This window comes from Carcharodon carcharias, chromosome 21 (genome assembly GCF_017639515.1).
Source record: "Carcharodon carcharias isolate sCarCar2 chromosome 21, sCarCar2.pri, whole genome shotgun sequence".
Classification (NCBI taxonomy): Eukaryota; Metazoa; Chordata; class Chondrichthyes; order Lamniformes; family Lamnidae; genus Carcharodon; species Carcharodon carcharias.
The window spans coordinates 21,211,578-21,237,825 of NC_054487.1; the positions used below are offsets into that span (position 1 = coordinate 21,211,578).

The 26,248-nt window shown below is 45.1% G+C and overlaps 1 protein-coding gene across 2 annotated transcripts in view; it reads left to right on the forward strand.

The window, feature by feature from the left end:
* Nucleotides 1-26,248, forward strand: part of ddx11 (DEAD/H (Asp-Glu-Ala-Asp/His) box helicase 11) — an 85,643-nt gene that overhangs the window by 28,071 nt on the left and 31,324 nt on the right. For both annotated transcript variants that reach the window (XM_041216427.1, XM_041216428.1), the window contains exons 9-15: nt 3,024-3,232; nt 4,821-4,973; nt 15,290-15,336; nt 21,519-21,598; nt 22,346-22,390; nt 23,730-23,797; nt 24,653-24,691. In XM_041216427.1, coding sequence (XP_041072361.1) covers nt 3,024-3,232; nt 4,821-4,973; nt 15,290-15,336; nt 21,519-21,598; nt 22,346-22,390; nt 23,730-23,797; nt 24,653-24,691 — 641 coding nt within the window. The remainder of the gene's footprint in view (nt 1-3,023; nt 3,233-4,820; nt 4,974-15,289; nt 15,337-21,518; nt 21,599-22,345; nt 22,391-23,729; nt 23,798-24,652; nt 24,692-26,248) is intronic.

The window sequence follows — 26,248 nt, forward strand, 5'->3', positions numbered from 1 at the left end:
TTTTGGATGTTGCTCCTCCTTGAGATGTTCTTAACAGGTGCCAAACTGTTCCAGACTGAGTTGCATCATCTGAGGCATTACTGGGGATCGAATAGCTCAACAGTTTTCCGTTAGTGTGTTCCTTTCCTAGCATAGGGTTTTTACAGTTCAGGAGTCTTGATGGTGTAAATTCACCTTGCCTGGTTGTGTTTTATGTCACCAGGAGTTGGGCATAGTGTGACTGGTCTGACAACAACAACTTATATTTATATAGCGCCTTTAATGTAATAAAACCCCAAGACACATCATAGGAGTATTATGAAACAAATATGTCACAAAGCCACACAAGGATATGTTGGATCAGATAGTCAAAAGTTTGGCCAAAGTGGTAGGTTTTAAAGGAGGAAAGCAAGATTGAGAGATGGAGCAGCAGAGAGCATGAATTCCAGAGCTTAGGGCCTAGGCAGCTGAAGGCATGGCCACCAGTGGTGGAGTCATTAAAATCAGGGATGCTAAAGAGATTAAGAATCAGATGAGCACAGATATCTCATGGGGTGGCATTGTGGGGCTGGCAAAGATTAGGGAGATAGGGACGAGCAAACGAGCAAGGCCATGGAAAGATTTGTAAACACGGATGAGAGTTTTAAAATTAAGATGTTGCTTGACCGGGAGCCAGTATAGGTCAACGAGTACTGGGGTGATCGCTGAATGGAACTTGATGCAAGTTAAGACACGGACGGCAGAGTTTTGGATGAACCAAAGCTTACAGAAGGTAGAATGTGGGAGACCAGTCAGGAGCGCGTTGGAATAGTCAAGTATAGAGGTAACAAGATGATAAGAGTAAGGTAACAGGTAATAAGAGTTTCAGCAGATGAGCAGAGATGGGCAAAATCAGGTGATGTTACAGAGATGGAAATGGGTGTTCTTAGTGTTGGCATGAATGTGTGGTTAGCCCAGAACCTTCCATCTGATGTGGTTACTGAGCAACCTAGATGAACTTGTAAATTTCTGCGATCATAACCTGGAAACCTGGCTTACGTACCTACTGTACCATACTGGGCATATTTACATTCACAGGGAGCCTATCTTCATTAAACAGAAAGGTAAAAGAAAGAAGCTTCAAATCCTGGAGATCTGAGATAGAAACTGAGTGCTGCAAATACACACAGCAGGATAGGACGCTCACTGTGTGAGGGAGAAAAGACATGCATTTTCTGTGCTTGGAGCTAATGGAAATGGGCCTATAGGGGGCAGCAGTACCACACACAATATCACTGCCTCTGTTTTCTGTTCTGCTTTCTGACTTCTCTGCTCCCCTTTCCTGTCTAGGGGGAGGGGCTTTAGGGAATCACAGTCTAGGCGGGGGAGTGGCTAGTGGTGGTGGCGGCTCAGGCTCCAGCAATAGGGCACTTACTTTATATATTTGTGCCTCTCTGGTACTGTGATTGGGTGACCATGCTTGAGCCTCGGTGATATCCTCACCATGCTGAGCATCATGTAACCGTGATCTTGCCCTCACCTGACTGCCTGTTCTGTGGCAGGGCTCAGGCACAGCCCCAGCCTGACTTTTCCTCATCTCTCCTAGCCCAGCGGTGATGAGGCCAATATCCAACAACAGCCTGCTGCTGAGATCAGCTGACTTAAAATGGCACAGGGCATGAACTTTAACCTTCTGTTTTGTGATCCCCTGGTTTATATCAGGCGGTGACCCCTCCGACCAACTAGGCTCTTGGGAGAACAGTTGCTTTTTATACAGTATTATGGTGATTTGATTGAAGCTTTTAAGGTATTGTGGGGATCAGGTTTGATAGATAAAGGGAAACTTATCTGCTGGTTGGAGAGTCTAGGACTAGGAGGCATAGTCTGAAAATTGGAGCCAGACTTTCCAGGGGTGAAACTAGGAAACATTTCTACACACAAAGGGTGATAGAGGTTTGCATCTCACTTCTCCAAATGGCAGTTGATGCTCAATCAATTGTTAATTTTAAATCTGAAATTGGAGTATTTTTGTTAGCTAAAGGCACTGATAGATACGGTGCCAAGGTGGGTATGTGAGGTTTGGCTGCAGATCAGTCATGAACTCATTGAATGGCAGAATAAGTTTGAGGGGTAAATTGGTCAATTCCTGTTCCTATGTTCACCGTGAAATGAACTACAGAACTTTAGTAATCTAATTGCAAAGTGTGGTTAATTCCATAATCCATGGGAGCAACGTTTTCAAGCAGGTTAAAATAGAAAGAGAGAAATTCCTGCATTTATATGGCACCATTGATGACGAGCATGACCCAAAGTGCTTCATTGCCACTTAACTACCTGTGAAATGTAGTCCCTATAAGGTAGGAAATGTGACAACCAATTTGTGCACAGCAGGTCCCACAAACAACATCAGGGTAAATCACCAGATAATCTATTACAAATGTTCAGGTGTCTTTTTCTGGCACCAATCTTTAGTTTCTTTTTTATTCGTTCATGGGATATGGGTGTCGCTGGCTAGGCCAGCATTTATTGCCCATCGTTCAGAGCATTTTTCCTTTTTAAAAGAGTCAACCACATTGCTGTGGATCTGGAGTCACATGTAGGCCAGACCAGGTAAGGACAGCAGATTTCCTTCCCTGAAGGACGCCAGTGAACCAGATGTGTTTTACAATAATCAGCAATAATTTCATGGTCATCGTTAGACTTTTAATTCCAGATTTTTATTGAATTCAAATTCCACCATCTGCCGTGATGGGATTCACAACCAAATCCCCAGAGCATTACTCTGGGTCTTGTCCAGTGACAAATCCACTATGCCACTGCTTCTCCTGTGTGAATTTTTTAATACAAACAATATTGACAGTGATGATGCCTTTTGTTTAGTACAATCTCTGGTTTGTTTTATGTAACAAAAGGATTCTAATTGATTAATCATTGAAAAGGGTGGTGGGGAGGTTTTCTTCCTCTGGAAATAGTGCTTGTCAGGTCCAACAAGCCACTGCGTTGAGCAGTGAATGTGGGGTCAGGCTACAGGTGAGAGCTGACATTCAAATTACATTTTCTAAAAGCCGACAGAAAGCCCAGTGGGACTGAGGAGAGTCCGAATCGGAAACGCAAGAGTCGAGTGACTTGCCCATTCTACAGCTACGAGCAGATGCAGTTCCTGCGTGATGAGTTGCTGGTGGAGGTGAAGGACATTGAACAGCTGGTATTGCTGGGGAAGGAGATGAAGGCATGTCCATACTATGCCAGCCGTTACGCCATTCCACCAGCCCAGGTACGGAGAAGGTTCATTTTTTCAATGAATGGCTTGGCAACAAAATTCAAATACTGATTTGCAACAGTTGGCATTTATTGCCCATCCTTAAAGTGGTGTGCTGTGTCTTCTACTTGAAACTGTTGCAGTCCGTGTGTTGAAGGTACACTCACAATGCTGTTAGGTAGGGAGTTTCATAATCCTGACCCAGCAATGATGAAGGAACAGTGATATATGTCCAGTTTGGGATGTTGTGTGACTCTGAGGCAAATTCAGAGGTGATAGTGTTTCCACAGCATTTCTTTGGTAGATGTGGTGGGGGAGGTGAGTTGCTGCAGATGGTACATATTATAACTCCAGTGTCCCACTTTGGAAAGATGGATATTAAGTCCAGTGGTTGCTGCACAGATCAAGTGAACTGCTTTGAGCTGGGTGGTGTCGAGCTTCAAGTGTTTCAGCACCTGTAATGTTCAGGTGAATATTGGGTATTCCATCTCACCATTGACTTGAGCTGTAGTAACTGGTAGAGAGGCTTTGAGGGATCAGGAGGTGGGCTGCTCATCACTGAGTATCCAGCTTCTGAACTGCTTGTAAAGCCTCACTGTGATAAGACAGGTCTGGTTAAGCTTCTGGTCAGTGGTGACCCTCCCAGTATGTTGATAGTGGGGGCTTTCAATGTTGGCCGTTCCACTTAAGTTAAAACAGGGATGGCTGGGCTTTCTTGTGTTGGAGATGAATGTTACCTAATGTGGTGCAAATGTTATCTGTCACTTGTCTGCCCAAGCCTAGGTGTGGGTCCAGGTCTTGATGTATATGGCCATGAGTTACTCCATTATCTGAGGCTTTACAGATGGCAGTGAACATTGTACAATCATCAGTGAACAGTCCCAGTCCTGATGTTACGATGGAGGGAAAATCACTGAAGCAGCTAAAGATGGGTGTGACTATGTCGATTGATCTTAGCCCCTGCAGGGTTTTCGTTTTCATTATTTTCATTCATATAATGAGCTACAGCACCTCACAGATACCCAGTTTTGGGCAGCTAGGTCTCTCCTTTAGTCTATCCCACTTAGCTCAGTGCTCTTGGTAGTGGGGAGAGTTTGTCTTCACATGGATTGTGCAACTGTCGTTGGCAGATGTGGCTGCAGTCAGTGAGAATGAGGTTAGGTAGGTTCCTTCCTCATGTTGGTTCTTCATTGCCTGCCACACTCCTTGTCTGGCCAATTCTTCTAACTTAGCTGGCTCTGTCACTGGTACTACTGAGTTATTCTTGGTGATGTACATTGAAGCCTCCCACCCAGAAGACACTCAGCGGCACCCTCAGTGCCTCCTCCAACCTGTGTTCAATATTGAGAAATAACAATTTATTGGTTGATGGGGAGAGGGACGTGGGTGGTGAGGAGCAGGATATTTCCTAACCTTGACGCAAGTGAAACTATGAGGGTTTAGTTTTGAACGCTGTGGCTCAGCAATTGTTTCTTTTGGGTTTTATGAAGTTGTGTAATGACTGTTGGGTCACAGGTACTTTGAGGCAGTTGAAGTGAGCAGTGAATGAACATTCCCGCCCTCTCTGAGATTTTTTTTCTTTGGTTCTCTCTACTTCTGACAGCTAGTGGTGATGCCATACCAGACGCTGCTGCACAGCTCAACCAGGCAGGCATCCGGCATCAAACTGAAGGGGCAGGTATTGGTGATTGACGAGGCGCACAACCTGATCGATACTATCACTGGCATTCACAGCTACAAAGTGACAGGGTCACAGGTGGGTACTGCCTCAGTGAAACTCGGATTGTGGTCATTTAGAATCATAGTATGATCCAGCACAGAAGTCCATTTGTCCCATTGCAGCTGTGTTGCTTTTGGAAGAGCTATGCAATCAATCCCAATCCACTGTTCTTTCCCCAAATTCCTGCAAATTTTTAACATTAGAAATAGGTGCAAGAGTGAGCGGTACAGCCCCTTGAGCTTACTCCTCCATTCAGAAGGATCATGGCTGATCTTCGATCAGAACCCACTTTCCCACCTGATCCCCACATCCCCTGATTCCCTTTAGAGATCATAAGATTTTTGGACTTGGACTTTAATATACTCATCAACTGAGCATTCACAGCTCTTTGGGTAGAGAATTCTAAAGACTCATAACCCTCTAAGTGAAGAAATTTCTTTTCCTCTCTATCTTAAATGGTCAACCCTTAATCCCGAGACCCTGCCCTTTAAGTTTAGGCTCTCCAGCCAGGAGAAATGGCTTCTTAGCATCTATCCTGTAAAGCTCTTTCTGAATCTTCTATGTTTCAATGACAACATCCCTCTTTCTTCAGACTCCAGAGAGTGTAGGGCCATTGTGCTGAATATTTCCTCATAAGGTAATCCTCTTGTCTCAGGAACCAATCGACTGAGATGTTATTGCACTCTCCCCTCTAAGGCAAATATATCTTCCTTGAGTACAAAGACCAAAACTGTACACAGTAGTCATATTTCCAAAGCCCTGCACAATAGCAGTGAGACTTCCCCACTCTTGTACTCTAACTGCCTTGCAGTAAAGGCCAACATAGCATTTGCTTTCCTAATTGCTTGCTGTACCTGCATATTAACTTTCTGTTCCCTGTACAAGGGGTATGCAAATCTTTCGGAACACCAGCTTTTAATAGTTTTTCATAACAACAACTTGTATTCATAAAGCACCTTTAACATAATAAAACATCCCAAGGTGCTTCAAGCAAAATATGACACCGAGGCGCACAAGGCAGATCACTTAAAGATTGGTCAAAGAGGTAGGTGTTAAGGTGTGTCTTAAAGGGGCAGGTGGCGGGCACAGGAGGTGGCCGTTTCTGCCAACTCCAACATGATGTCACGACCAAACACATCTCTTTCCCCTCCCCTCCTTGCCCCTCCACATCAGCATCCCGAAGGGAACGTTCGGAACATTCCTTCCTCTTTGATCCACTCTTCTATCACCCGTAACACCTCATCCCCTTCCCACAGCACCTTCCCATGCAATGGCAGGAGGTCTAACACCTGCCCCCTTACCTCCCTCTTCACAGTCGAAGGGCCCAAATATTCCTTCCTGGTGAAGCAGCAATTTACCTGTACTTCTTTCAATTTTGTCTGCTGTATTCACTGCTCACAATGCAGTCTTCTCTACACTGGGGGGGTCTCCAGACACAGACTTGGTGAATGCTTTGTGGAACACCTTCGCCTAAGCTGCAAGTCTGACCCTGACATCCCTGTCGCTTGCCATTTCAATTCACCGTCTTGCTCTCATGCTCACATTTCTGTCCTCGGCCTGCTACAATGTTCCAGTGGAGCCCAGCACAAACTGGAGGAACAGCAATTAGGCACTTTACAGCCTTCTGGACTTGACATTGAGTTTAACAACTTTAGACCATGAGCTCGATCCTCCATTTTGATTATGTTTTCCCCCCCAAGTGCCAATCTATCTTTTTCTCATGTTTTTGCTTTCAAACAGTGCTGACCTTTATTCTGACATTAGCACCTACTCTGGACCAGTGCTTTGGGTCTTTAATATTATCAGTACCACTCCCTTTGCCTTGTGTTCCCTGACATCTTTGTCATTTAATCTACCCTGTGCTCCAACCTATCCCTGACCTTCTCTTTTGCCCCAACTGCCCCTCCCCTCATCTTTCAACAGCACCATCTCATTTCTACATCTTTTCGGTTCCAATGAATATTGGACTCGAATCATTAACTCTGCTACCCTCTCTGCAGATGCTGCAGACCTGCTGAGTATTTCTGGTTTTTTTTCAGTTATTTTCTGTTTTTATTTCAGGTCTTTGGCATCTGCAGTATTTTGCTTTTATTTTAGGGGTTATGTGAACTTGTATCAGGTACTAATTTGCTCTCAGCTGGAGTATCGTGTCCAGTTCTGGATGCCACACTTTATGAAAGAGGTGAAGGCATTGGAAAGAAAAGATTCACGGGAATGGTTCCAGGGATGAGGAACATCAGTCATTAAAACTAGATTAGAGAAGTTGGGACTGTTTTCTTTGGAGAAGAGAAGGCTGAGGGAAGGTTTGATATTCAAAATCTTGAGGGGTCTGGATAGATTAGACAGGGAGAAACCGTTCCCACTTGTGAAAATATCGAGAACAAGAAGGCACAGATTTAAGGTAATTGGAAAAAGAAGCAAAAGCGACATTAGGAAAATCTTTTTCATACAGCGAGTGGTTAAGGCCTGGAATGTACTGCCTGAGAGTTCTGTGGAAGGGTCATGAGGACTCGAAATGTCAACTCTTTTCTTCTCCGCCGATGCTGCCAGACCTGCTGGGTTTTTCCAGGTAATTCTGTTTTTGCCTGAGAGTGTGGTGGAGGCAGGTTCAATCGAGGCATTCAAAAGGGAATTAGACTGTTATCTGAAAAGGAGGAATATGCAGGGTTGTGGGGAGAAGGTGGGAGAATTGCAGTAGGTGAATTGCGAGCTGCTGCAGACATCGTGGGCCCAGTGACGACCTCCTGTGCTGTAATGATTCTGTGATTGTCTAGTTCTTTTGTAAATCACTTTACTCTCTGTCTTCTGGTTACCTACTCTTCTACCACTGGTGTACCTTATTTATCAAAGTTCTTCATGATATCAAATCTCCTCTTAACCTATTCTGCTCTATGGAAAACAACTTCAGTTTCTCTAATCTCTCCACGTAACTGAAATCTTTCATCCCTAGTACCATTCAGGTAAATCTCTTCTACACCCTCTCCCAGGCCTTGGCATCTTTATTGGAGCGTGGTCCCCAGAGTTGAACACACTGCTCCAGCTGGGGCCTGACATGTGTTTTATAAAGCTTTAGCGTAACTTCCTTGCTTTGTACTGCACTGGAGTGCCAGCCTTGCTTATGTGCTTAAGTTTCTGGAGTTGGATTTGAACCCACAACCATTTGATTCGGGCAAGAGTGCTACCCCTGACCCGCAGCTGACAATTGTCTGCTAACTCTGGAGCTCCTGGGTTAGGTGTAACATTTACATTAGGCTCTGTGAGTTTGCCTGTATATCGGGTTGCTGGTACTGGCAGATCCTAGTCTTCTGATCAGGATGTTACCCAGTAAAGCAACAGAAATAAACACTATCCTTTCAAAACCACCAGGCCACCAAATTCAAGCAGGACAATAAGAACATCAACACAAATAGGACCTTGAGGACCATATTCTGAGCCCCCTGAACCCTTCAATCCCGTTTCATCCATGACCTGTGTCAGAGGGACTTCTCACCTAACACCACCTATTAATGCAGTAGGGCTGCTCCCTCCATTCTCTAGGAAATAAAACAAATGAGCTGTTACTATCTCTAGATCCTCATTGTCTCCTCTCAACAGATAACAAATCAGCTCCTTTCAGAAGCATCACGGTGCGATGGATTACTATTCCTATTAAATCACACAGCTATCATCAGAGTGATATGTCACAGGAATAGGTGATTCAGCCCATCGGACCTGTGCCCGCCCAGTCCAACTCAGCACTCCTGCTCGTTCCCCAAATCTTTAATATCCCAGACTGTCCATTCCCTCCACCTCCCCCGGGTCACTCTCCACACAATTTAATATTCCACCCACGCTAATCACACTCTTTATCCCTCCTCAGAGCTGTTGATATCCCACTCAGCCTAACCTCCGTCTCCTGTTCACTCCCTCCCCCGCTGCATTTAATATTCCCCTAATAAACAGCTTTCTGATCGCCTTTTCAAAGTGTTTATATTCTGCTTCCATAAGAGGTTGTGATGCAGGTTTCTATATTCTAGCCGCCCCTTGTGCTTGGAAATGTTTTCTGTTCTTCACAACCAGGATTTGACAGCCCCTCCCACCCGGCAGGATATCACTGTCCTGCCAAGCTGAATGGAGATTTAAATGGCTGGCTGCATCCGGTGGAGGGTGGGTTGGGGGGGTGGATGACAGGACACTTCACAATAAAACCCTGGCCCACGTGTATAGATTTTATGAGCTGAGCCAGCAGGGAGAGATATTAGCTTTTTGTGTAGGCTGTCGATGTGGCTGTATCTGGAATTAAAATTAATTAAATATTGTAGCCTCTTAAACACGTTTCATGGGGGATTGGCTATTTGAAAAGAGTAAAGCAAATCAAATAGTATTTAAGGAATGGCAAGCTTGTATTTAAACATTTATGGAATGTAGAGAATTTGGAGATCACACTTTTTTTAATTCATTCATGGGATGCGGGTGTCACTGGCCAGGCCAGCATTTGTTGCCCAACCCTAATTTCCCTTGAGAAAGTAAATTGAGCTGCCTCCTTGAAGTCCGTGTGGTGCAGTTATGGCCACAGAGTTGTTAGGTAGGTGTTCCAGGATTTTGACTTGACGATGATGATGAAGGTCAGAGTGGTATGGTATTTGGAGAGGAACCTGCAGATGTTCCCATGCACCTGCTGTCTTCATCCTTCTAAGTGTTAAAAGTCATGGGTTTTGGAGGCACTGTTAAAGAAACTTTGACAAGTTGCTGCAGTGCATCTTGTAAATGATGCACAAGGCCAGCGTGCTGTTTCGATGCTGAAGGAAGTGAATGTTTAGGGTGATGTTTGGGGTGTTGAGCAAGTGAGCTGCTTACTCCTGGATGGTGTCAAACTTGTTGGATAACATTCAGGCCTGGGCTGAAAAGTGGTTTGTACCATTTGTACCCATTAGCAGGCAATGACTAACTGCAAAAAGAGAGTCCAGACACCCCTCTTTGACATTCAACAGCACTAACATGTGGAGTGAATCACTGAATCCCCCCCCAACATGTGGATTAAATCACTGAATCCCCCCTCTCCCAACATGTGGAGTGAATCGCTGAATCCAACCCCACCCCAACATGTGGAGTGAATCGCTGAATCCACCCCCCCAACATGTGGATTAAGTCGCTGAATCCCTCCCCCAACATGTGGAGTGAATCACTGAATCCCCCCCAACATGTGGATTAAATCACTGAATCCACCCTCCTCGCGCAACATGTGGAGTGAATCGCTGAATCCCCACCCCAACATGTGGAGTGAATCACTGAATTGCCCCCCAAACATGTGGATTAAATCGCTGAATACCGCCCCCCCCAACATGTGGAGTGAATCCCCCAATCCCCCCCAACATGTGGAGTGAATCGCTGAATCCCCCCCCCAACATGTGGATTAAATCACTGAATCCCCCCTCCCCCAACATGTGGAGTGAATCCCCCTCCCCCAACATGTGGAGTGAATCGCTGAATCCGGCCCCCCCCCCCCAACATGTGGAGGGAATCGCTGAATACCCCCCCCAACATGTGGAATGAATCTCTGAATCCCTCCCCACCAACATGTGGAGTGAATCGCTGAATCCCCCCCCCCCAACATGTGGAGTGAATCATTGAATCCCCCAATCCCCCCCAACATGTGGAGTGAATCCCCCAATCCCCCCCAACATGTGGAGTGAATTGCTGAATTCCCCTCCCCCAACATGTGGAATGAATCCCCGAATCTCCCCCCAACATGTGGAGTGAATCGCTGAATTCCCCCCCCCCCCAACATGTGGAATGAATCCCCCAATCCCCCCCAAACATGTGGAGTGAATCGCTGAATCCCTCCCCCAACATATGGAGTGCATCCCCCAATCCCCGCACCATGTGGAGTGAATCCCCCAATCCACGCACCATGAGGAGTGCATCCCCCAATCCACGCACCATGTGGAGTGAATCCCCCAATCCCCCCCAACATGTGGAGTGCATCCCCCAATCCCCGCACCATGTGGAGTGAATCCCCCAATCCCCCCCAACATGTGGAGTGAATCCCCCAATCCACGCACCATGAGGAGTGAATCCCCCAATCCCCCCCAACATGTGGAGTGCATCCCCCAATCCACGCACCATGTGGAGTGAATCCCCCAATCCCCCCCAACATGTGGAGTGCATCCCCCAATCCCCGCACCATGTGGAGTGAATCCCCCAATCCCCCCCAACATGTGGAGTGCATCCCCCAATCCCCGCACCATGTGGAGTGAATCCCCCAATCCCCCCCAACATGTGGAGTGAATCGCTGAATCGCCCCCCCCCAAAATGTGGAGTGCATCCCCCAATCCCCCCAACATGTGGAGTGAATCGTTGAATTCCCCCCCCCAACATGTGGATTGAATCGAATTGGCGGAAGGCTGGCTTATGTGATGTTGGGACCACGGGAGGAGGCTGAAATAGACCAGAAACTTCTGGCTGAAGATAGTCTCGACTGCTTCAGCCTTTTCTTTTGCACTGGATGCTGCCTCCCCCGGCCACCATTATATCTGTTCTGAATCTGTTCCATTTAACATGGTAACAGTGGCACATAAGGCCGATGGATGTTCTCTGTTTTATAATCATGCCTACCTGTACTGTGTTTAACAGGTGCATCTACAGTAAGTAGATCGGTGAGGATGTGGTCAAGTTTTCGCTCTTGTTGGCTCCCTCAGCACCTTCCCCAGGCCCAGTCTGGCAGAAATGTCCTTCATAACTTGGCTAGCTCAGCCAGTAGTGGTAATACAGAGCTACTCTTCGGGAATGGCATTGAAGTCCCCCACCCAGAGTACGTTCTATGCCCTTGCCACCCTCATTGCTTCCTTCAAGTGGTGTTCAACATGGAGGAACATTGATTCATCAGCTGAGGGGAGGGCAGTACATGGTAATCAGCAGGAGGTTTCTTTGCCATAGAATCATAGAGGTCTACAACACAGAAAAAGGCCCTTCAGCCCATCGAGTCTGCGCTGGTCAAACAAGTACCTAACTATTCTAATCCCATTTTCCAGCACTAGGCCCATAGCCTTGTATGCCATGGCATTGCAAGTGCACATCCAAACAAATACTTCCTAAATATTGTGAGGGTTTCTGCCTCTACCACCCGTTCAGGCAGTGAGTTCCAGATTCCCACCACCTTCTGGGTGAATAAATTCTTCCTTACAGCCCCTTTAAACCTCCTGCCCTGACCTTGAATCTATGCCCCTGGTTATTGATCCCTCTCCCAAGGGGAAAAGCTCCTTCCTGTCCACCCTATCTATGCCCCTCATAATTTTATACACCTCAATCATGTCCCCCCTCAATCTCCTCTGCTCCAGGGAAAATAACCCCAGTCTATCCAATCTCTCCTCATAACTAAAACTCTCCAGCCCAGGCAACAACCTGGTAAATCTCCTCTGCACTCTCTCTAGTGCAATCACATCCTTCCTATAATGCGGATTCCAGAACTGCACACAATACTCTAGCTGTGGCCTAACCAGCGTTTTATACAGTTCCAGCATAACCTCCCTGCTCTTATATTCTATGCCTCAGCTAATAAAGGCAAGTATCCCATATGCCTTCTTAACCACCTTATCTACTTGTCCCGCTACCTTATGGGACCAATGGACATGTACACCAAGGTCCCTCTGATCCTCGGTACTTCCCAGGGTCCTACCGTAAATCATGTATTCCTGTGCCTTGTTTGTCCTACCCAAGCGCATCACCTCACTTATCAGGATTAAATTCCATTTGCCACTTATCAGCACATCTGACCAGCCTATCTATATCCTCCTTTAATCTAAGGCTATCCTCGTCATTATTTACCACCTCACCAATTTTCATGTCATCTGCGAACTTACTGATCAACCCTCCTACATTCAAGTCTAAATATATACCATAAACAGCAAGGGACCCAACACCGATCCCTGTGGAACCCCATTGAACACAGGCATCCAGTCACAAAAACACCCCTCGACCATCACCCTCTGCTTCCTGCCACTCAGCCAATTCTGGATCCAATTTGCCAAATTGCCTTGGATCCCATGGGCTTTTACCTTCGTTATCAGTCTGCCATGCAGGACCTTATCAGAAGCCTTGCTTAAGTCAAATGCATTGCCCTGATCAACACACCTGGTCACCTCTTTGAAAAAATGAATCAAATTGGTCAGACATGACCTCCCCTTAACAAAACCATGCTGACTGTCCTTGATTAATCCCTGCCTCTCCAAATGTAGATTAATTCTGTCCCTCCAGAATTGCTTCCGATAGTTTCCCCACCACTGAGGTTAGACTGACTGGCCTGTAGTTCCCTGGTTTATCCCTTCCTCCCTTCTTGAATAACGGTACCACATTGGCTGTCCTCCAGGCCTCTGGCACCTCTCCTGTGGCCAAAAAGGTATTGAAAATTATTGCCAGTGCCCCTGCTATCTCCTCCCTTGCTTCACTCAACAGCCTGGAATGCATTTCATCCGAGCCTGGAGGTTTATCTACTTTTAAGCCTGTCAGACCACTTAGAACTTCTCCCTTTTCTATGCTAATTTCTTTAATTATATCACGGCCCTTCTGCCTGATTTCCATACCCATGTCGTCCCTCTCATATAAGATAAAAGCAAAAAACTGTGGATGCTGGAAATCCAAAACAAAAACAAAAATACTTGGAAAAACTCGGCAGGTCTGGCAGCATCTGCAGAGAGGAACACAGTTAACGTTTCGAGTCCGAATGACCCTTCAACAGAACTAAGTAAAAATAGAAAAGAGGTGAAATATAAGCTGGTTTAGTCCCTCTCATTTGTGAACCCTACCTACAGCTTCCAGCTCCACACTCAAATTACTACTATGGTCCTTAATGGGCCCTACTGTTTCCCTAGTTGCCCTCTTACACTTAATGTACTTGTAAAATAACTTTGGATTTTCCTTTATTTTACTTGCCAATGTTTTTTCATGTCCCTTTTTGCTCTCCTAATTGCCTTTTTAAGTTTCCCCCCTGCACATTCTACACTCCTCTAGTGCTTCGGTTGTTTTGAGCCCTCGGTATCTGCCATAAGTCTCCCTTTTTCTCTTATTCTGCCCTTATTTGATACTATGAAACTTCTTTGGGCCTGGAGTCAATGTTGAGGACTTCCAGTAGCACCCTCTCCCGACTGTAAACCACTTTGCCATCATCTCTGCTGTGTCTATCAGGACAGGATATACCCAGCGATGGTGTTGAAGTTGTCTGGGATGGTGGCTCTATGATGGTTGACAAAAAATGATGAGATTGCAGTTTTTGGGTTTAAATATTGACATAATGTAGAGAATGAGGTACTAGTCTTGGCTTTAAACCACAGTGAGGAGGGAGAGCATGTGGGTGGAGGAAAGTTCAGAGGATCACTGACCATAGATAGCATCAATAAGTTAAAGAGCAGTCGCGACAGATCAGAGGTGAGAGAGATCACTTATTAAATAAGAAAAAGGAAAAAAACTTCGATTTATATAGTGCCTTTCAGAATGTAAGGGTATCCTAAAGTACTTGACAGCGTGACATACCTCTGAAGTGTAATCACTTCTGTAATGTAGGAAATACAGCAGCCAGCTTGTGCAGAGCTATGGCCAATTAACTTTTTTTTAGATAATATCACCAACTTCGACACCTCTGTGTTCTTTTGTTCTGCTGTCTGTGACATCTTTTGATGATCTGCTTCTATCACTGCATTTGCCTACAACCACACCACACCCCCCTCCACTTCTCTCCCTACCCCCCACCACCACCACCACCTTAAACCAGCTTATATTTCAACCCTTCCTGGGATTCACCTAGTTCTGTCGAAGGGTCATGAGGACTCGAAACGTCAACTCTTTTCTTCTCCGCCGATGCTGCCAGACCTGCTGAGTTTTTCCAGGTAATTCTGTTTTTGTTTTGGATTTCCAGCATCCGCAGTTTTTTGTTTTTATTTTTGTTTTTAACTTTTTTAATGATGGACAGTAAATATTGGCTCGAACACAGGCCAAAACTGCTCATCGAGGTAGTGCCATGGGATCTTTTACACTTGAGAGGGCAAATGGGACTCAGACAGCTCATCTGAAAAATGGCAGCTCAGTACTGCACTGGGAATGTCAGCCTAAATGATGCGCTCAAACCTCGAGTGGGGCTTGAACCACAGCCTTTTGAAGTCAGGTTGCCTACACCGAGGCCATAGCTGACACCTAATGATCAGTTTCCTCTTGTACCCTGTCCAGGAGCTTTTTGCTTGCAGTCTATGTTTGGTTTCTGACTTTTTGCTTGTGAACATGCCACAGGGAAGGAGTTAGGTAAATAGGAGTATTGTATAGGAATCTCTGACCCTCAGAATGAGAAGTGAGCCTCTTCATGCTTTGTTGTGTTTTTCTTTTCTCAGTTGTGTTGCGCTCACTCACAGCTCTCACAGTACATGGAGCGGTACAGGTAAGGCCCTATTCTCCCTTCGCAAAGCACAGTTCCATCTTCTCCAATATGACCTGTGAATAGTTGTGGAGTGTCAGTGACTCTGTTTACTAAATGAAGTGTGCTGCATGGTAGAATCATCCACACCATGAGGGTCCTAGGTTTGATCCCTGGTCTCTGCTGAGTTAGCTGACCACCTCGACTGGCCTCTCCTTGCACAGAGACCAGAGGGGGACAAAAATCAGCCCGAATGTCTTGTTAGTTGATGCCTGTCCTCTGCATTCTGTTTGTGGGTGGGGGGGTGGTGGTGGTGGCAGCATGGGAAGGTCGAATTGGCCTTGCTTGTGATGCTACTGAAGTCAGAGAGCCCAATGGCCCTCACTTTTTGGGTTAATGTGAAGGCGTGGCTGCTTGGAGGATTCACTGCACAGTGATCTGTGCTTATAGGACTAAACCTCAGAAAGAGAAGCCTAAAATGCTCATTTAAAACTGAGCGATCAACTCTTCCTTAAATCTGTGAAAGACTGGGAGATGGTGGTGTAATGGTACAATCGCTGGTTTGGTAATCCAGAGGCTGTGGGGGCTTGGATTCAAATCCCACCATGGCAGCTGGTGGGTGGTACTTTCATTGAATTTTATTTGTTGAATTTTTCATGGAGTAATGGTTGGATGGAAAGGAGACAACACTGCAGTGAGATGGACATGGGCAGAATGTATAGTTGAGAATTTAGTTGAGGTGGGAATTTGTTGTAGAGGGGCAAAGAGGTGCTCCTTTTTCTACCTTTTTCACTTCTAGTAATGGTGAGGTTTCTTCCTTGTCTCCAAGCTAGGTGAGTGCAACTTTCCATTACTTTGTGTGTAAATTATTAACTAATTGACGAATTAAATGAATGAGGTTGGACAGAACTGGCAAAGCTGGTGGTATGCCCTGGCTGCAGCATATGGGACTCTGTGGAATGCATTGCCACACTGGATAACCACACCTGCAGTATGTGTCTGCAGCTTAGGCAACTTTGGCTTAGAGTTGCTGAGCTGGAGTCTGAGGTGCAGACGATGCGGAGCAGCAGGGAGTGGGAGAGTAACCTAGATGCTCTATTCCAGGAGGCAGTCAAACCCCTTAGGTTAGGCAGAACCTTAGAGTTGGTCAGCGATCAGGGACAGGAGGGGTGTGACTGAGAGTCAGGTAGGTATGGGGAACCAGCATGTAGTGATGGAGGAGCTTCAACCCCTGACTTTGTCCAACAGGTACGAGGTCCTTGCTACCTGTGTGGATGAGGCGAAGGACTGCAGGGTGGATGAACAGACTGGCCATGGCACCATGCTGAAGGATGCCATTTAAGTTGGGCATGTAGTCAGGGGGATAGATACAGTTCTGTGCAGCCTTGACCGGGAGCTCCAAAGGTTGTGTCGTCTGCCTGGTACCAGGATTAAGGACATTGCGGCTAGAGTGGGAGGTAGAGGATCCAGTTGTCATGGTCCACGTGGGAGCCAGTGACATAGGTAGAGCCAGGAATGATGTTCTGCTAAGAGAATTGAGGAGTTAGGGACCAAATTAAAACACAGAACATCAGAGGTATCTCTGGATTGTCACCTGAGCCACGCACCAAACGGTGTAGGGTCAAGCAGACCCGAGAATTAAACACGTGGCTCAGCAAGTGGTGTGGGAAGAAGGGATTTCAATTCATGAGGCACTGTCATCAGTACTCATGGAAGAGTGAGCAATGAGCTGTTCCATTGGGATGGACTCCACTTGAACCAGGCTGGGACCAATGTCCTGGCCATTCATATAACTAGGGCTGTGAACAGGGCTTTAAACTTACGGGGTGGGGTGGAGTGGAGGAGGAGGGGGAGCGTGAAGGGAGATTTAGAAATCAAAAAAGAAATGTTGAGGCAATATGGGTAAGGACAAGAAGAGTGGGACAGGAAGGGACAGAGAGTTAACAAGAATTGTAAAACAGGGAATAAGGACATTGCAAGCAATAGTTGTAAAAAAATTGAAGGTTCTCAATCTAAGTGCAAGCAGCATCTACAATCAAATAGGTGAACCAGTGGCACAAATAGAGGTAAATGATTTAGATTGAATCACCATAACAGAGACATGGTTACAAGGTGATCAAGGATGGGAAATAAATATTCCAGAGTCCACAATATTGCAGAAAGACAGACCGAATGGCAAAGGAGGAGGAGTAGACCTGATAGTAAAAGATGACATAAGGACATTGGAGTGAAAGGATCTGGCCTCAGAAGATCAAGAAGTAGAATCAGTATGGGTGGAAATTAGGGAAAGCAAGAGTCAAAAAAACACTGGTGGAATTGTTTATAGGACCCTTAACAGTAATTATACCATTGGAAAGAGCATTAGATAAAGGGGAACCAGTAGATGTAGTATATCTGGATTTCCAAAAGGCAGTCAATAAGGTGCCACACAAAAAGTTAATAGGCAAGATAAGGACTCATAGATTTGGCGGTGATACTTTAGCATGGATAGCGATGAACATACATATGAACATACGAATTAGGTGCAGGAGTAGCCCCTTGGCCCCTCTGGCCTGCTCTGCCATTCAATAAGATTGTGGCTGATCTGATTGTAACCTCAACCCCACATTCCGGCCTACCCCCAATAACCTTTCACCCCCTTGTTAATCAAGAATCTATCTAGCTTTGTCTTTAAAATATTCAAAGTCTCTGCTTCTACTGCCTTTTGAGGAAGAGTTCCAAAGACTCAGGACCATCTGAAAGAAAAAAATTCTCCTCTGTCTTAAGTGAGTGATCCCTTATTTTTAAACAGTGACCCCTTGTTCTAGATTCTTCCACAAGAGGAAACATCCTCTCCACATCCAAAACAAAAACAGAATTACCTGGAAAAACTCAGCAGGTCTGGCAGCATCGGTGGAGAAGAAAAGAGTTGACGTTTCGAGTTCTCATGACCCTTCAACAGAAGTTGAGGGGTCATGAGGTCTTGAAACATCAACTCTTTTCTTCTCCGCCGATGCTGCCAGACCTGCTGAGTTTTTCCAGTTAATTCTGTTTTTGTTTTGGATTTCCAGCATCCGCAGTTTTTTGTTTTTATCCTCTCCACATCCACCCTGTCTAGACCCCTCAGGATCTTAAAGGTTTCAATAAAGTCACCTCTTAGTCTTCTAAACTCCAGTGGATACAAGCCTAAGCTGGCCAACCTTTCCTCATAAGACAATCCACCCATTCCTGGTGTTAGTCTAGTAAACCTTCTCCAAATTGGTTCCAACGCATTTACATCCTTCCTTAAATAAGGAGACCAGTACTGTACACAATACTCCAGATGTAGTCTCACCAATGCCCTGTACAACTGAAGCAAAACCTCCCTACTTTTGTAATCAGTTCCCCTCACAATAAACAATAACGTTTTATTGGCTTTCCTAATTACTTGCTGTATCTGGATACTGACCTTTTGTGATTCATGCACCCAGATCCTTCTGAACCTCAGTTCTGCAATCTCTCAACATTTAGATAATCTTTTCTTCCTTCCAGCCAAAGTAGACAATTTCACATTTGTCCACATTATACTCCATTTGCCAGATCTTTGTCTACCCATTTAACCTATCCATGTGCCTTTGTAGTCTCCTTATGTCCTTTTCACAATTTACTTTCCTACCTATCTTTGTGTCATCAGCAAATTTAGCAACCATTCCTTCAGTTCCTTCGTGCAAGTCATTAATATAAATTGTAAAAAGTTGAGGTCCAGCACTGACCCCTGATGATTGGTTAACAGATAGAAATCAGAGAGTGGGCATAAATGGGGCTTTTTCAATGACTAGTGGAGTGCTGCAATGATCAGTGCTGGGGCCTCAGCTATTTACAATTGATATTAATCATTTAGATGAAGAGACCGAGAGTAATATATCTAAGTTTGCTGATGATGACAAGCTAGGTGGGGAGGACACAGAAGCTGCAAAGAGATACAGACAGGCCAAGGTAGTGGACAACAAGATTACAGATGGAGTATAATGTAGGGAAGCGTGAGGATATCAGGGATAGTCAGCATGGCTTTGTCAGACGGAGGTCATGCCTAACAAATTTGATTGAATTTTTTGAGGAGGTGACCAGGTGTGTAGATGAGGGTAGTGCAGTTGATATAGTTTATCTGGATTTCAGCAAAGCCTTTGACAAGGTCCCACATGGGAGACTTATAAAGAAGGCAAATGCACATGGGATACAGGGTAATTTGATAAGGTGGATTCAAAATTGGCTTAGTTGTAGGAGGCAGAGGGTGATGACAGAAGGATGCTTTAGTCACTGGAAGCCAGTGCCCAATGGGGTACCACAGGCATCTGTGCTCGGTCCCCTATTATTTGTCATTTATATAAACGACAGATGACTATGTGGGGGGCAGGATTAGTAAGTTTGCGGAAGACACAAAGATTGGCCGGGTATTTAACAGTGAGGTTGAGTGTCTTGGGCTACAGGAAGATATAGACGGGATGGTCAAATGGGCAGATAAGTGGCAAATGGAATTTAACCCTGAAAAGTGTGAGGTGATACACTTTGGAAGGAATAATTTGACAAGGAAGCATTCATGAATAGTATGGCACTAATAGTATGGAACAAAGGGACCTTGGCGTGTGTGTCCTTAGATCTCTGAAGGCAGAGGGGCACATTAGTGGGGTGCTGTAAAAGGCATATGGGACACTTGCCTTTTTCAATCGAGGCAGAGATTACAAAAGTAGGGAGGTCATGTTGGAGTTGTATAGAACCTTGGTGAGGCCACAGCTGGAGTACTGTGTGCAGTTTCTGGTCGCCACATTATAGGAAGGATGCGATTGCACTGAAGGGTGTGCAGAGGAGATTCACCAGGATGTTGTCTGGGATGAAACATTTAAGTTGTGAAGAGAGGTTGGATAGACTTGAGTTGTTTTCGTTGGAGCAGAGAAGACTGAGAGGCAACCTGATCGAGGTATACAAGATTATGAGGGGCATGGACAGGGTGGATAGGGAGCAGCTGTTCCCCTTAGTTGAAGGGTCAGTCACAAGGGGGCATAAGTTCAAGGTGAGGGGCAGGAGGTTTATGGGGGATGTGAGGAAAAGCTTTTTTTACCCAGAGGGTGGTGACGGTCTGGAATGCACTGCCTGGGAGGGTGGTGGAGGCGGGTTGCCTCACATCCTTTAAAAAGTACCTGGATGAGCACTTGGCATGTCATAACATTCAAGGCTATGGGCCAAGTGCTGGTAAATGGGATTAGGTGGGAAGGTCAGGTTATTCTCACGTGTCGGTACAGACTCGATGGGCCGAAGGGCCTCTTCTGCACTGTGATTCTGTGATATTCACTTTGATCATAAGAATAGAAAAACAGAATATTTTTAAAAGGTGCGGAACTTGTAAGGTTGATGTTCAAAGAGACTTGGGTGTGTTTGTCCAGGGTGCAGTTTTAGCCTGAGATCTACTGACTTTTATGCACCTAGTGAAATGAGTCCTTGACTCAGTGGTAACATTACTGCCTCTGATTTAACAGGGGCAGGGTTTAAACTCACTCCGGACACTCCTGGTAAATGGAGACCAGAGTTGCATCTTTGAATTCTGGGTTGACATTCAGCAGAATACTTGCTTCCAGTGGGTGCAGCCCCATACCCCCATCACGTGTGGGTAGTGGATGCTTGTAAAACCCTCTGTCCACTGGTATAAAGATGATAGCTGTTGTGAAAGGTGCATTTATGTTGTGATCCTGTGAATCCATCCCCCGTTTCATATTGCCCCTCAAGAGAAGAGGTTGAAAATACAAAAATAACTGTTTGTTGCTTGGCTCTTCATTTTTGGCTACACTACACCATCCATAATGTTTGGTGTTCCTCCCATTATTCCATGCTGATTTGCCCAAATGTTTAACTCTATTTGCTTTCAAGTCATTATATCCTTTACTTCCCCCCCAATTCAGTGTCTGGTTTGCTTTGGTTTTCTGTCTTTGTCCTTAATTAGGGACAATAGGAGCCTTAGCACCGATGGCTGGACTATTTCGCTCCAGTATTCTATTCCCAAGCCCCATCAGCACTAACCTAACAAGTATTTACCCCTTTCTGTCATTTCACGATACATATCGCTTTCACATTTGTATGGTTTTATCAACCTGGATCCTGTTGTACCTATGGACATTAGCCTTTGTACATCATGGGCATTGTGCAGGGTGTAAAATGGTCTTATGGTCCTGACAGCATGTTTTTCTTTTGATGTACAGAAACAGACTGAAAGCCAAAAACCTGATGTACATCAAACAGATCCTTTACATCCTCGTTAATCTTCTCCAGGTGTTAGGAGGTGAGCATTGTTTTTGTCCTTTGGTTTAAACGTTTCTTTTCTGTCAGATCTGTGCTGATCAGTGTGAGAGATTTTGGCACTGGGGGAATGGAACACTTTCCATTTCAGTCACCCAGGCTTACTATTCCAGACAGAGGGCAGTTAGAGTACACTTAGACACAGAGCAAAGCTCCTTCTGCTCTGTCCCATCAAACACTCCCAGGACAGGTACTGCATGAGGTTAGAAACAGAGTAAAGCTGCCTCTACACTGTCCCAAGAACATACCCCAACCCAGAAGACTGCTCCCTCCTTCAATGTTTCCCATTCCAGGAACCCACGGCTAATTCCAAAGCAAAATACTGCTGATACTGGAAATCCTAAAATAAAATCAGAAAAATCTGGAAATACTCAGCTGGTCTGGGGGTAGAAAAACAGCTAACGTTTCAGGTCTGTGATCTTTCATCAGAACTGAGAAAAGTTAGAAATATAATAGGTTTTAAGCACTATTTTGAGAATGCCTAATTTGAGATATTTAGTCCTGTGACCCTGTGACCTATGGGTAGTGGATAGAGATTGTCCAAACTCACTTCACTTGGGGCCTTCCAGTCAGCAGGGAAAGGAGACCTTCATCCCATCAGTCTGGATTGAACCCAGTGTCCTACCCACTAAATCATTGGGTTCCTGTCTTTATAGTCTGCTTTCTATTGTTTGTACTTTCTTTGTGGCCTTGATTTCTTTATTATCTCTCTTCTTTCATGGTTAACCAGGAAAGGTTGGACAAAATCCTAACACACAGAAGATTTTTCAAGGAGGTAGGTGAATGGACACTTCCACACTTTGGAATATCCTAAGTTGCTTACTTTGAATCTATAGACTGTCCTCCCTTCAGTTATCCAGTTACTTGAGCCTCACTGGTGTTCTGATAGGTGCAGAAACCACACTGGATGCCAATGGAATGATTATAAGTGGGATTAGCCTTTCTTGGGAGATTTTCTGTGAAACCATAATACATAGATGGGAATGCCACCAACTGGAAGCTCCCTTCCAAGCCACTCACCATCCTGACTTGGAAATATATCGCCATTCATTTACTGACGTTGGGTCAAAATCTTGGAACACCCTCCCTAACAGCACTGAGAGTGTTCCTATGCCACATGGACTGCAGCGGTTCAAGAAGGCAGCTCACCACCACCTTTTCAAGGGCAACTATAAGTGCTGGCCCAGCCAGCAAAGCGCACATCCCGTGAATTAATTTAAAAACATAATAATTTTGGCTCTCTGGTGTACTTGTGAATGGGGGATGTTCTGCCATTAGCTTACTAGCTACCGCAAGTTATGCATTGGGGTGATGTGTGTTGGATGAGTGACGTAATCTATTGTCTTGTTGAAGGGGTTGAGGAACTCTACCTGACTCATGATGCTGTTGGGTGGGTGGGTGAGTAGCCCTTCATTTAAGGTGTTACTGCTCCTGGTTAGTTGTTCTTCTCAGAGGTGGCATTGGTGTTGTACAGAGCCTTGGTCAGGTCCCATCTGGAGTAACTGTGTTCATATCTGAACACTGTGCCTCAGGAAAGTTATGTTAGCCTTGGAAGTGGGTGCCATGCAGATTCACCAAGATGATTCCTGGGCTAAAGGAGTCAAATTATGAGGACAGGTTGCATAAACTTGACTTATATTCCTTTAAGTTTAGAAGGTTGAGGGATGCTCTAATTGAGTTGATTTACTTGATTAAAGGACTCAGTAGGCTAGACAGAGAGAAACTATTTCCTGTTAGAGGAATCCAGAATCAGGGGATATTAATATTAGGAGAGAAATAAGGAAGCAGTTTGTCTATTCAAAGGGTAGTGGAAATCTTAACTCTGCGCCCAACATGTTGTGGATGTCAGAGGAGAGTTGGAGCTTTCAGGACTGAGATTGATAGATTTTTATTAAGTAAGGATATAAAGGGGTATGGAGCAATGAAAATGAGGTACAGATTCATTTTATTATCAGAATGGAGCTTCTCTTTGTTGTTGGATTAGGCAACTTACCCTTGGCAGTGCCAATTCTAGCTCTAGATTTAGTGAAATCTATATAACTATGCTGGTTTTTGTTTCAAAAAATATGCCTTGACTTCAAATCTCATTCTGTTCTCCTTTCTACTTCCTGAAGGAACTGAGTTACAGTCCATCAATGATTTTCTCTTCCGTGCACAGTTTGACAACATTAACCTGTTCAAAGTAAGTGGTGTTTATGTGCAGTGCAGTGTGGAGGTCCTGTTTATTGCTACATCCCCCCCCGCCCCCCCCCCCCCACATTTACTACTCCTGGTGATGACATCTGCAACCCAAGTGCTGATCTGGCTGGGACTGGCCAAACCTGACTGGTTCTGATCCTGGCACTCAGTGCACAGTGCCTGTAGGCCTTTTTGCCCAATTCTCCAAAAGTGCCATCTGATATCCTGCTGAGAAGGTGGCAATAAAACTGTCTGGCACTACCTGTGTATGGGACGGGCTGGGTGGACCAGATGGATAGCCTTGTATTGTCCATTAACTTGTAGTTTGTAAATGGACCTCATCTCTCACTATCATAAAGCCGGACTTTCTTCCCCATAGAACTCCAACCCCAAAGCACTCACAACTGTCACGTTTTCTTTTACCTGCACGTCTGAGCTCTTATTGAAATGGCAACCATTGCAAAGCGTACGGATTTACAGGGTGGTAGAAGCAGATTCAGTGATAACTTTGAAAGGCAATTGGACAAAGATTTGAAGGGGAGAAAAGTGAAGGGCAACGGGGAAAGAACACTGGAGTTGAACTAATTGGATAGTCCTTTCGAAGAGCCAGCAAAGCCACAATGAGCCAAATGTTCCTTCTGTGCTGTAAGTTTCTATTATTCTAAGATGTCAGCCCCTTTGGGTGAGGAAGGGAAGAATAGTTTGCTTGGTGAGGGTCCGTTGTTGTTCTAAGTTGTGCCTGGGGCTGAGATCTCAGTAGTAACTCCGGATCATTCCCCAACCCTTGCTTCTGTATCACTGACATGCTGTGAATTTGAAGTGGTTGTGTGTTTATTCAATTTGCTCTCTTTTTAACCAGGTGCAGCGTTACTATGTGAAGAGTATGCTCAGTCGAAAGGTAAGCGCCCGTTGATTGCCACGGTATTAGAGTTTGGAGTGCACTTTTTTTTTTAAACGTCTCTCTCGTCCCATCAAGGTCTGAGCAGAACTGCATGGTGCCCTGCTTTAGAATATCCCACTTTCGCCTGGGCTATAGTAGCTCATCTCAACTGGCTGGATGTTTCACAGGTTTGAGCGGTATCATCTAGTCCTGCTGGGGTAGAGCCACAGTACTGAAAGGCTCCTGAACTGGCAAATGCTGTAAATCTCACACGGCAAATCATTAGTGCAGATGCTATGAACATGGGGGCAAATATTAAATTGGTACAGGGAGATTATGTGTTGAGTTTAAGGGAGAAGCATGTTGTTTGGGTTAGCATAGAAGGAAGTTTACTCTGAGATTTTTACCTGCCCTGAGAGTGTCTAATGGGAGAGTGTAGAGGGAGGTTTACTCTGTATTCAGTAATACCAACAAAAGAGCAGGAGATTTGGTATACAGATCACAAGTTGCTATTTGTTAAAATGTAAACCAATGTTGAAATAAAACTTAAAAGATGGATACAGAATTGTCAAAAAGGAATTTTTATTTATGTATATTCTCCTGTCAAATAATAATGGCATAACAATTAATTACCTTATTTTCCCTCTAGAAAAAATGCAATATGAATATCGAGGCAGCACTTGAATTGAAATATAAACAAATTCCTGGTTCAGTGATCCAGTGAAGATTACACTGAACTGAAAATAAAACAAGCCAGTGGGAGCTGGAAAGCCGGCTGACTGGAAAATCCACCAGTAGCTTCTTCTGCTTTGGGCCTTACAAATCTTTCATTAACTTTCCACAGTAAAATAGAAACCGTTCAGAGAAGGTGAATAAAACCTGTTTGAAGCTTCACAGCTGTAGTTAGAAGTTTAGCAGACTCGAAGCAAATTATTACTTTGATCGTTAAAAAATTCCCATAAACATCCAAATAGAGAGTACTCACTTGAGTGCAACAGACTAGGGAATATTTTACTATCCTGTGCAAACCCAGCCCAGGATTGTCCAGGACTAACACTAACCATTGCTAAGTTACATAAAACAGATCACTTCTCTTTTTTTTATTTTTCTCTATGTTTTTCTCTCCCACCTGTTGGAGAGATTATTTCGCAAACCCCCTGGAAAGTCTCTCCTGACTTTCAAAGGTCCACAGATCTCAGTTTGTGAACTGCTGCACTCTAGACCGATGACTTCCAGGGGATCATCATAGTCAGCCACAACCCAATGGGAGCTGTCTGCCCCTTGACTGCCAGAGCTGCAGTAAACGTTGGGGGGTAAAAAAACTCGATCCCTTTAGTGCACACACGTGCGTCTGCACGTGTGTGTGCGCGCGTGTGTGTGTGTCTGCGCGTGTGTGTGTGCGTCTGCGCATGTGTGTGTGCATCTGCACATGTGTGTGCGTCTGCGCGTGTGTGTGTATGTGTCTGTGCATGTGTGTGTGTGTGTGTGTGTGTTTGCGCGCGTGTGTGTGCATCTGTGCATGTGCACACATCTTTGGAAAAGAAGCAAAATTGCCAGATCTGAAGATCCTGCCTC